This window comes from Lipophrys pholis (genome assembly GCF_963383615.2).
Source record: "Lipophrys pholis genome assembly, chromosome: 12".
NCBI lineage: Eukaryota > Metazoa > Chordata > Actinopteri > Blenniiformes > Blenniidae > Lipophrys > Lipophrys pholis.
In genome coordinates, this window is record NC_137641.1 from 31,281,486 (window position 1) to 31,293,906 (window position 12,421).

The window sequence follows — 12,421 nt, forward strand, 5'->3', positions numbered from 1 at the left end:
AGTGGAGGAGTGGATGAATGGAGGAGTGGAGGAGTGGAAGAGTGGAGGAGTGGAGGAATGGAGGAGTGGAAGAGTGGAGGAGTGGAGGAATGAGAACAAACCAGGATGTGGTATGTTACGGTATGGTATGGTATGAAACTACGGTATGGTATGTTATATGTATGGTAAGGTATGAAACAGTATGGTACGGTAGGATACGGTATGAAACAGTACAGTATGGTACGGTACCGTATGAAATGGTACGGTATACTATATGGTATGAAACAATACGGTACGGTATGGGACGGTCGTATACGGTATATGGTACGGTATGGTACAGTATGGTACAGTATGATACAGTACGGTATGGTACAGTATGGTACAGTACAGTATGATACAGTACAGTATGATACAGTACGGTATGATACAGTACGGTATGATACAGTACAGTATGGTACAGTACGGTATGGTACAGTACAGTATGATACAGTACGGTATGGTACAGTACGGTACAGTATGATACAGTACGGTATGGTACAGTACGGTATGGTACAGTACGGTATGGTACAGTACAGTATGATACAGTACGGTATGATACAGTACGGTATGGTACAGTACGGTATGGTACAGTACAGTGTGATACAGTACGGTATGGTACAGTACGGTATGGTACAGTACAGTATGATACAGTACGGTATGGTACAGTACAGTATGGTACAGTACAGTATGATACAGTACAGTATGGTACAGTACGGTATGGTACAGTACGGTATGGTACAGTATGATACAGTACAGTATGGTACAGTACGGTATGGTACAGTACAGTATGGTACAGTACAGTATGATACAGTACAGTATGGTACAGTACGGTATGGTACAGTACAGTATGATACAGTATGATACAGTACAGTATGGTACAGTACAGTATGGTACAGTACAGTATGATACAGTACAGTATGGTACAGTACAGTATGATACAGTACGGTATGGTACAGTACAGTATGGTACAGTATGATACAGTACAGTATGGTACAGTACGGTATGGTACAGTACAGTATGGTACAGTACAGTATGATACAGTACAGTATGGTACAGTACGGTATGGTACAGTACGGTATGGTACAGTACGGTATGGTACAGTATGATACAGTACAGAATGGTACAGTATGGTATGGTACAGTACAGTATGATACAGTACAGTATGGTACAGTACAGTATGATACAGTACAGTATGGTACAGTACAGTATGGTACAGTATGATACAGTACAGTATGGTACAGTACGGTATGGTACAGTACAGTATGGTACAGTATGATACAGTACAGTATGGTACAGTATGATACAGTACAGTATGGTACAGTACGGTATGGTACAGTACAGTATGGTACAGTATGATACAGTACAGTATGGACTAACATATAGCGCCTTTTCGCTGACAACCCCAGAATGCTTTACATAACTCATCACAGTCACACATTCACACACCATTGGAGGTATGGTACAGTACTATGTGATACAGTACAGTACTATATGATATAGTACAGTATGGTACAGTACTATATGATACAGTACAGTACTATATGATATAGTACAGTATGGTACAGTACTATATGATATAGTACAGTATGGTACAGTACTATATGCTACAGTACTATATGATACAGTACAGTATGGTACAGTACTATATGATATAGTACAGTATGGTATAGTACTATGTGATACAGTACAGTACTATGTGATACAGTACAGTATGGTACAGTACGGTATGGTACAGTACAGTATGATACAGTACAGTATGATACAGTACGGTATGGTACAGTACAGTATGGTACAGTACTATATGATATAGTACAGTATGGTACAGTACTATGTGATATGCATATTCTCTCTGATTGAGTGATGAATTGCTGTGTCTTCTATTATGTTTACAGTTTTTAATGCATTGCTGTAAAAATAAACATGTGACTGTACGCTGTCCTTCAGTACTGAGCAAGGCGCCTCAAATAAAATGTATTATTATTATTATTATTATTTATAATAATAATAATAAAAGAATATATACTTTAAAATATGTTCTTTGCTAAACAAAGAGATATCTGCTTTATTGGTTTTAAACAAGCTTTCTGTGCAGGTTGTTTAAGTGTTTTAAGGTCAAATACACCAATCCGATGATTTAACGCAGTACTTTAATGAGTACTGAAATGTCCCAGCGTTCCACTTGGTCTCTGGCCTGAGGTGAAGTCGGTTCTTCACTGGAGAAGAGGTGAGGTGACGTCAACACAAAGGAATCATCTCTACCGTCGCTTTTCTACTACTACTACTACTACTACTTTAATTACTCCGTCTGAATACAGACTGGTTGTTACTGTGAACGAGTGCAGACCAGTACTAAGAGATTACCTGCAGCAGTAAGAGGAGCTCCTCCTCTTTCCTCTCTGGTGGAGAAACACTTTTCAAAATGACTGGATCAATATTGATTAAATATAAATTCAGTCCACAGTGAGTCTGATCAGGACCAAAGACAGACGACAGATTAATCTACTACTACTACTACTACTTCTTCTTCTTCTTCTTCTTCTCCTCCTCCTCCTCTTCCTCCTCCTCCTCCTCCTCCTCCTCCGTTGTAGTTCAGTGAATCTGTTTAATGACATTTATTTATTATCAGAAACCTTTTAAATGTTTCTGCAGGAGTCCTGGAGGTCATGGGAGCCGGCGGCAAAACGGAAAATATATGAAGTCCCAATAAACTCCCCAATAAACTCCCCAATAACTCCTCAATAAACTCCCCAATAACTCCTCAATAAACTCCCCAATAAACTCCTCAATAAACTCCTCAATAAACTCCTCAATAAACTCCTCAATAAACACCTTAATAAACTCCCCAATAAACTCCTCAATAAACTCCTCAATAAACTCCTCAATAAACTCCTCAATAAACTCCTCAATAAACACCTTAATAAACTCCCCAATAAACTCCTCAATAAACTCCTCAATAAACTCCCCAATAAACTCCCCAATAACTCCTCAATAAACTCCCCAATAAACTCCCCAATAAACTCCCCAATAAACTCCCCAATAAACTCCCCAATAACTCCTCAATAAACTCCCCAATAAACTCCCCAATAACTCCCCAATAACTCCTCAATAAACACCTTAATAAACTCCCCAATAACTCCTCAATAACTCCTCAATAAACACCTTAATAAACTCCTCAATAAACTCCCCAATAAACACCTCAATAAACTCCTCAATAAACTCCTCAATAAACACCTTAATAAACTCCTCAATAAACTCCTCAATAACCTCCCCAATAAACTCCTCAATAAACACCTTAATAAACTCCTCAATAAACTCCCCAATAAACACCTTAATAAACTCCCCAATAAACTCCTCAATAAACACCTTAATAAACTCCCCAATAAACTCCTCAATAAACACCTTAATAAACTCCCCAATAAACTCCTCAATAAACTCCTCAATAAACTCCTCAATAAACTCCGCAATAAACTCCTCAATAAACTCCTCAATAACTCCCCAATAAACTCCTCCACTGTTGAGATCAAGTTGTTTAATCAGTTGAGCTGCTCTTGCTGAAGAGTGATGGAAAGTTAATGTTTTAATAAAAAAATAACGAACAATTCTTTAATCAGAATAATTCCACAGCTGAATCAAAATTATATTTAAGTTAAAAAAACATTATTTTTTCTATTTTGATTTTTAATTTTTCAAACTCCTAGAGCAGACATAACAGACCTTCAACATTCAGTTTCAAGTGAAATTTTTCAATTTAATTTTTTTTCTCTAAATGAACAAACCTGGATTCTCTGGAAGTTTTAGAGGAGAAACAGTTCGTAGATTAAAAACCTAAAACCTTCATGAGCTTCAGGAAAAGTCCAAAATGAAAGTTGAGCTTTTTTTATTTCCACAGAGAGACTTTCTGTCCGTCCCTCATCATCTGTCCGTCCCTCTTCATCTGTCCGTCCCTCTTCATCTGTCCGTCCCTCTTCATCTGTCCGTCCCTCATCATCTGTCCGTCCCTCATCATCTGTCCGTCCCTCATCACCTGTCCGTCCCTCATCATCTGTCCGTCCCTCATCACCTGTCCGTCCCTCATCACCTGTCCGTCCCTCATCATCTGTCCGTCCCTCATCATCTGTCCGTCCCTCTTCATCTGTCCGTCCCTCTTCATCTGTCCGTCCCTCATCATCTGTCCGTCCCTCATCATCTGTCCGTCCCTCATCACCTGTCCGTCCCTCATCATCTGTCCGTCCCTCATCACCTGTCCGTCCCTCATCACCTGTCCGTCCCTCATCATCTGTCCGTCCCTCATCATCTGCTCTTAGATGTGAAACCCCATTAAATCCCCTCATTGTGACTATATCGGGTTGCTTCCTGCTGATGGACGTGTGATGTTACACAGGATTTCCTGGATTAATAAGAACATTTAAATCAGCAGCCCAGGATCCGTGTCTTTGTCCTTCGTATTAGACGAACTTCCAGGACAGAAGAAGACAGCAGGCTGCTCTGTCTCTTCTAGTCTGATCCTGATGAGAACTGACTGTGTTTAGGAGCTCCATTCTGTCCTCAAGCATCTTTTCACCACTTCATTAAACCTGCCGTGCTTTTAGAGGAAGCAGTCACACCGCTGGCAGGACGACGGACGACCTTTGGGAATAAAACTCCACTTTGATTTTGGACTTTTTCTGAAGCGCCTGAAGGTTTTTGGGTTTTTTAGCCTCCAAATTAAATTTTTCTTCAGCGGTCCTAAAACTCTTGGGTAGGATGTCTCTCAGTAGTGGAAGACAAACTAAAGCCAGGATGGCGGCGCTGAGCCTGGGCGGCCATCTTCCCTCTGCTTCGGGTCTTACTGCTGCTGTTACTTCTCTGTCACTTGGTGAAATATCTGACATCGCAGGTCATTTCACTATTATTTTGAAGGTTCTTCTCCTCCACCTGTTATCCAGCTTCCTGTTCACCTCGTTACTTCATCAGCAGCTGCTGCTGCTCTTGGGGACACTGTTCTGTTCCTTCATGTTCCTGTTGCTCCGGGATCCTGGACTATTGATCCTTCTAGGTGCAGGTCCACCAAGTCCAGGTCTGACCGCTGCTTCAGTGACTGTACCGGCTCTCAGACCGCTGCAGACCTTAGAGCAACGCTGGAAGTACTACAGTATCACTGGAAGTACTACTATATCACTGGAAGTACTACAGTATCCCTGGAAGTACTACAGTATCACTGGAAGTACTACAGTGTCCCTGGAAAGACTTTTCTCCAGGCTTCAAGACTCTTTCTTTGACAATAAGATGGAAGCAAAGTGTATTTTCAGAAGGAGCGGCTGTAAAACGCTAATTACCGTATTGATTCATCACCAAAAGAAACTTTTCTTCTCGCTTGTCAGTTTTACAGAATCAGATTGAGATGATTGAAGGAAGGATCGATAAGAGACACCTTCTCTTGGAAAACATAACTGAACCTCTTCTCAGCAGCTCGACATATCCCGGGCAGATTATTCCCGGTTGAGCAGATTATTCCCGGTTGAGCAGATTATTCCCGGTTGAGCAGATTATTCCCAGTTGAGCAGATTATTCCCGGTTGAGCAGATTATTCCAAATTGAGCAGATTATTCCCAGTTGAGCAGATTATTCCCAGTTGAGCAGATTATTCCCGGTTGAGCAGATTATTCCAAATTGAGCAGATTATTCCCGGTTGAGCAGATTATTCCCGGTTGAGCAGATTATTCCCGGTTGAGCAGATTATTCCAAATTGAGCAGATTAATCCCGGTTGAGCAGATTCTTCCCGGTTGAGCAGATTATTCCCAGTTGAGCAGATTATTCCCGGTTGAGCAGATTATTCCCAGTTGAGCAGATTATTCCCAGTTGAGCAGATTATTCCCGGTTGAGCAGATTATTCCAAATTGAGCAGATTATTCCCAGTTGAGCAGATTATTCCCAGTTGAGCAGATTATTCCCAGTTGAGCAGATTATTCCCGGTTGAGCAGATTATTCCCGGTTGAGCAGATTATTCCCAGTTGAGCAGATTATTCCCGGTTGAGCAGATCTTAATTCACATTCCTTCACTCGTCTCGTGGAAGCTTACATCATAACTCGCGTTGTCTCTTTCATCCGGCGCCGGGGCAGCCGACAGCTTTGTTGCCCCGCTTGCCTTCCTGAATGCCCCCCCCCGGGGTGACACCTGGAGGCATGTGGGTATTCGAGGAATGTCTGTGGTGTGACTGTAAACATGTGACTCGCAGCACACCGATCAAACAATCCAACCCCGTGTCGGGATGAAGCCGCAGGACCACCAGACTGTACTTCCTGTAGCACTGGCAGAGCCATGTGACTCCTAGTCTGGGAAATACGGTAATGAGATGCTCTGATTGATTACTGCATTTTTCTTTTTTGACTTTTTCTTGCTTTTTAAGAACTTAAAATAGTGTAGTATATACCACCTGGGACCACTAGATGTCACTGTATCAGAAAGTAATCACCTAAACAGTTTTTTCATTCCTTCATTCCAGTACATGTAATACTTTTCAGAACTCTAATGTTTGAAAGAGAAAACACAGTGTGAACAACATATTGACCCTCTTTCACTTCATGTTTGAACAAACTCTCCCACTCATTCCAGGCAGATTCAATCTTTCTTCCACTGCAGCATTCTGATGAGATGAGCATCTGTTTCCATGACAACGGCGCTCCGAATCACTGACAATGCTACTTTCTGAAAACGTCTCTGTGGAAAACACAACTCTTAAAAAACACTTCTATCACACATGAGCACCTCATGCACATGCTCAGTAGAGACAATCAGAACAAACCTTCCTCCATCTTTAATTTATTACTTGAGCTGGGATCTCTTGCTCTTGATTTCTCCGTTGGATTTCTTTCCTGGTTTGTAAAGTGGACAGAAGCATCTTCATCCCTGATGACTGTTCCTCTTCTTCTTCATTGTGAGAGAGAGAAGCGTTAATAATCAATCCTTCCTTTTCATGGGCAGAACGATAAACTACGACACGCACAGCAGCAGCGTTTTTCAAAAACTTGTGTTTCCCCCGTATCCATGGAGACGCTGTCGGAGCCTTTTCTTTGGTTCTCCGTCACTCTGAGCACCGTCGTCACTAATCAAATCCCCAAAACTGGATGTTTAGCCTAAACACAACAACATTTCCACCGTTTGAACTCCACAGATTTCTTTCCTACTTCCTGCTTCGTATTTCCTGTGAAGCAGGCGGCAGCAGCAGGACGCTGCGGTGGAGGTGTCAGAGCGCCGGCGTGTTGAGGCTTTAAGGTGAACTCATGATTGATGGATCTCATTCTAAAGCTCCAGCTCGCTGATACAATCATAAGATGAGCAGTACTTTTGATGAGCAGAGCAGTACTTTTGATGAGCAGAGCAGTACTTTTGATGAGCAGAGCAGTACTTTTGATGTGTCTGCTGCTGATCTGAGGGATGAAGCGTCGTTGCTCCAGGTATTTACATATTTGATGGTGAGAATGTCGAGGCGTCGTCCTGCTTCTATTCTCTGTCAGATTACCGGGCGCCTCCCCACTTCCCCAAAAAATACTCACCAGAATTGCATGAAATCTTCAGGGATGATTTATCATCCAGGATCAATCCATTAGATTTTGGGACGTTAACGACTAAATGTTTCAGAATAAATCCATAAAAACTGAAAAAAAAAGTCCCATACAAAGTGGATGAAATTAAAGGAGATCAGCGTCTGTTGCCATGGAGACGCTCCCTGCTCAGCGTTTCACAGTGATGTAGCTACCTAGCAGGCTAGCTAGCATTAATATGAGCTAATGGCTAACATGCTAGTGATGCTAACTCGGTTCCGTCATTAAATGTGGCGTTGGCAAATCTCTGCGCTCTACCGAGTGTAGCTCTAGTCTTCAGGGTTGTTTCTTGTTTTGTGAAGATATTGACCTTGTCATTAACATAATCCGCCCAGAAACCAGAAAACCTTGACAGGTTAAAGGTTGTTAGGACTCTCTTACCGCTTTGCCGACCAAACAATCTCCACATTGGCCTTCAAACTAAAAATCCCTGAAGAACTCGTCGCTTCTCCATATTTCTCTCAATATGAGCTGATTGTGTCGTTTTTTTTCTGTCTGTTGAATTCTGGCGTCTTCACACTCCTGAGCAGTGGGTCTGTGACTGCAGGTTGTCCTGTCACACTCCTGAGCAGTGGGTCTGTGACTGCAGGTTGTCCTGTCACGCTGCTGAGCAGTGGGTCTGTGACTGCAGGCTGTCCTGTCACACTCCTGAGCAGTGGGTCTGTGACTGCAGGTTGTCCTGTCACACTCCTGAGCAGTGGGTCTGTGACTGCAGGCTGTCCTGTCACACTCCTGAGCAGTGGGTCTGTGACTGCAGGTTGTCCTGTCACACTCCTGAGCAGTGGGTCTGTGACTGCAGGTTGTCCTGTCACGCTGCTGAGCAGTGGGTCTGTGACTGCAGGTTGTCCTGTCACGCTGCTGAGCACCCTTCACATTAATCCCTCCATTTTAATAAGAATGGAGGAGCAGAGCAGCGACTTGTCAGCAGAGCCGGCGGCACAGGCCTGCAAGGTGTGCGTGTGTGTGTGTGTGCGTGTGTGTGTGTGTGTGTGTGTGTGTGTGTGTGTGTGTGTGTGTGTGTGTGTGTGTGTGTGTGTGTGTGTGTGTGTGTGTGTGTGTGTGTGTGTGTGTGTGTCACATGAACGTCCTCAGGCCTTTGCTCTTCAGAAGCAGATGAAAACTCCTCTTAAATAGTTAAATACTCCCCTTTGTTCCTGCCTCCCTCCTTCCTCAGGCGTCCTTCAGTCAGCTGGACTGGGACCAGGAGGACGGACCAGGGGGACGGACCAGGAGACCCTCACATGTGAAGCAAAGCCGTGAGGATCTGGGACTCGTTGCTCAGCTATGCAGTAGAAGAGGATTATCCGGAGCCCAGCACCACTGCAAGGATTTGGCGTGCGGCCATCCGTCCACCGCCTGGCCACACTGAGGGAGAAGCTCCAAGACTTGAACAAACCTTTTGCTTTTTGCTCCTAAATCTCAGTTTCCACACTCCCTTTTCTCCCCCCCACCCCCCCACCCCCCTCCCCCCTTCTACCAAAACCATGACCCTGCTGTCGGAGGACCAGTCCGCCAGGCCCCAGCCCTGCCGGCTCCCCGAGCCCAGCAAAGCCCCATCCTCCCCCCTGTACCCTCAGTCCACTGACTGCCGGGGCTCCAAGGAGGACTACATGGACAGTACGGAGGCCGGCGTGTTCGGAGCGGTGGAGCAGCCCCGGCGCTCCCGAGGCCGGCTCGTCCTCCACGGCCTGGTCATGTTCGGACGGGAGTTCTGCTACGCGGTGGAGGCGGCGTTCGTGACGCCGGTGCTGCTGAGCGTGGGTCTGCCACGCAGCCTGTACAGCCTGGTGTGGCTGATCAGCCCCATCCTGGGCTTCCTGCTGCAGCCCGTCATCGGCTCGGCCAGCGACTACTGCCGCTCGCCGTGGGGCCGGCGGAGGCCCTACATCCTGGCGCTGGGCGTCCTCATGCTGCTGGGAATCACACTGTTCCTCAACGGAGACGCCGTCATCTCAGGTGAGGAGTCCCAGCAGAGTTCTGCAGTCGTTGTGGGGTTCTGGTAGAGCGGTTGACTCGTTTGGAATGTTGCAGGTTCGATTCCCCATCTGCTCACATGTCAACGTGCATTTTACTGCAATTCATTTCAATAGTTTTGGCAACGAAACAAAGACAATGAGCTTGATTAATATTTAATGAGCAATAACTGGACACAAATATGTTGATCGCGTATCGTTCTCTGCCCGTGTGTCATTTCATGATCAATCAAACAAAAAAACAAACAAACAAACAAACGGCACCCCCCAGTGACCCGACATGCTCACTACATAGTTTTCAAAGCGTTTCTGTATAAATGTGAAATATTCCTGAAAAGAAACACCAACGATGCATTTCCCCTGAACCTGTGTGGTCATGAGACGGAGGCCCGAGTCAACGACCGCAAAGAAAAGAACTAATCAATCATTCAGGAACTTTTACTGACTTTTTAGAAATCGTGCCGGTAGTTACTTAACTTCCACTGTCCTTGAGCAAGGCAGCGAACCCAAAAAGCTCCCAATCCATTGATGGAGCGTCAAAGTGTGTGTGACTGTGATCAACAGTGGAGAAACACGATGGAAGTAAATGGGTTTCACTTATATTAGGATTTTCCTCAAAGCGCTTCACATCTGCCAACGCAACACGCTCCATCCAACAAGTCATGTGGTTCAGCTTTGTGGTTCAGTGCTTTGCTCAAGGACACTTCGTCATGTGGACAGACGGAGAATCGAACCTGCAGTATACCAACTGAGCCTCAGCCGTCCCGATCCATTAGAAATCCATTGATCAGAACAAGTAAGAAAAAGCAGAATATTGACTGAAACACTAGAAGATGTAGAAATCTTCCTCCTGCTGCAGGAAACTCCTCACAGGTTCTCCCACAACCAACGGCTGTTAGAAGTGAGAAGGCAGAAGGTCCCGACAGGCTCCTACACTCACATCCAGAACTTGTGACTGAAGTTCAATGTGTGCCTGACTGGGGGTGATCTCCACCCGGCGCCCGCCGACTGATACAAGCACGGCGGAGAAATTCCTGTTGCTCATTGCCTCTTGTGAGGTTGAACCTTCTGGGTTTTGTGGGAACTCAGCAGGCTCCAGGCGGCGTCACAAGGACATCTCTCACTATAGAAGGTGTGACCTTTAAAGACCAGCGAGGCCACTCCCGGCGGAGTGTGAAGGTTCACTGCTCATTCAGGCAGCATTTATTTCGATTGGACAGAGAAGAGAGGTGAAGGACTCATCATGACACCGTTGAACATTCTGGCAGGGAGGACGTGAAACACCAATCTGTCCTTATCCTCGGTGAGAACTTCAATACCCTGCGTTTATTAACTAAAGTACTACACGGAGAAGAAGTGTTGCCTCTCTCACCTGGTTCCTCTCTGAAAGATTCTCTGAGTGAGGAGAATGATTGTACTTTAAGCAGCTCCTGACCAGAGAACACTTCTATAAACAGTAAATGTAAGTAAATACAAGCAGATACTTAATTAATAAAAAATAACGATGATGGAGAAAGTTCATCCTGAACTTGAAGCTTTTCAGCCAAACTTCTTCTTTCAAACGGGGAATTAGAAGGAAAAGAACCGAGTTTATAATCGTGATCGTTTTTATTCTCGCAGGAACACATAAGAACAAACCAGAACTGGATCTCTTGATCACCAAGCAAGTCTTTTTAAATATCGTTTCAAAATGGCTCTAGACCAGGGACCCCAAATGGCTCTGACTGCTTTAGTAAGTACTGATATCAGTACTCAGTATCAGTACTGGTATCAGTACTCAGTATCAGCACTCAGTATCAGCACTCAGTACTCAGTATCAGTACTCAGTATCAGCACTCAGTACTCAGTACTCAGTACTCAGTATCAGCACTCAGTATCAGCACTCAGTATCAGTACTCAGCATCAGCACTCAGTATCAGTACTCAGTATCAGTACTCAGTATCAGCACTCAGTATCAGTACTCAGCATCAGCACTCAGTATCAGTACTCAGTATCAGTACTCAGTATCAGTACTCAGTATCAGCACTCAGTATCAGTACTCAGTATCAGCACTCAGTATCAGTACTCAGTATCAGCACTCAGTATCAGTACTCAGTATCAGCACTCAGTATCAGTACTCAGTATCAGTACTCAGTATCAGCACTCAGTATCAGTACTCAGTATCAGTACTCAGTATCAGCACTCAGTATCAGTACTCAGTATCAGTACTCAGTATCAGTACTCAGCATCAGTACGTAGCTGCAGGTTAGGACTTGTGCTCGTTCTTTTAAAAAGTGGTGTCGTTCCTCTGTGATTGTAAAAGTCAGAGTTCAGTCATCAAATGGACCGTGAAGTAGTGAAGTATTCCCTTCCTCCAAGTTCTCTGGATAAGCCGATCCCCCCCCCCCCCCCCCCCATTCCTCAGAGTTTGTAGTAAATGCCAGAGAAAACCTGTGACATAACTTCACCTCAGTCTGGTGCTACAGATATTTAACTTCACATGAGTTTCTTGTGGAGTCGCTGCTGTGACTTCAGATCCACTCACTTCCTCTGGTTCAAACTAAAAACTAAAGGAAAGACAAAGTCTTGCTTCACTTTCAGGATTTAAAAGAGACTTGACAGGAGTTCAATCAGCCTGATGCCTCAACCGTCAGAAACCATGAAAGCAACATCGATATCTCAGCCTGTTTTCTCTTCAGAACTCTTCTAACCCAGATCATAAGAAACAACCAGGGACTCCGTCAACCGGGTCGGGTTCAGCTTCATGTTCACACTCTGAATTAGTCGTTTCTTCTTACTTCAAGTGTTTGATGAGGGGCTTTGTTGTGTTTGTCAGCTGTGGTGAGCGACCGGGCGCTGAGGAGCACCT

General features: G+C 44.5%; 1 protein-coding gene across 1 annotated transcript in view; it reads left to right on the top strand.

Moving 5' to 3' along the window:
- Positions 1 to 9,084: 9,084 nt before the first annotated feature.
- Positions 9,085 to 12,421, top strand: part of slc45a2 (solute carrier family 45 member 2) — a gene marked incomplete at its 5' end in the record, with an annotated part of 19,635 nt that continues 16,298 nt past the window's right edge. The window contains 2 exon segments of the mRNA XM_080477287.1: positions 9,085 to 9,576; positions 9,578 to 9,689. Coding sequence (XP_080333413.1) covers positions 9,085 to 9,576; positions 9,578 to 9,689 — 604 coding nt within the window.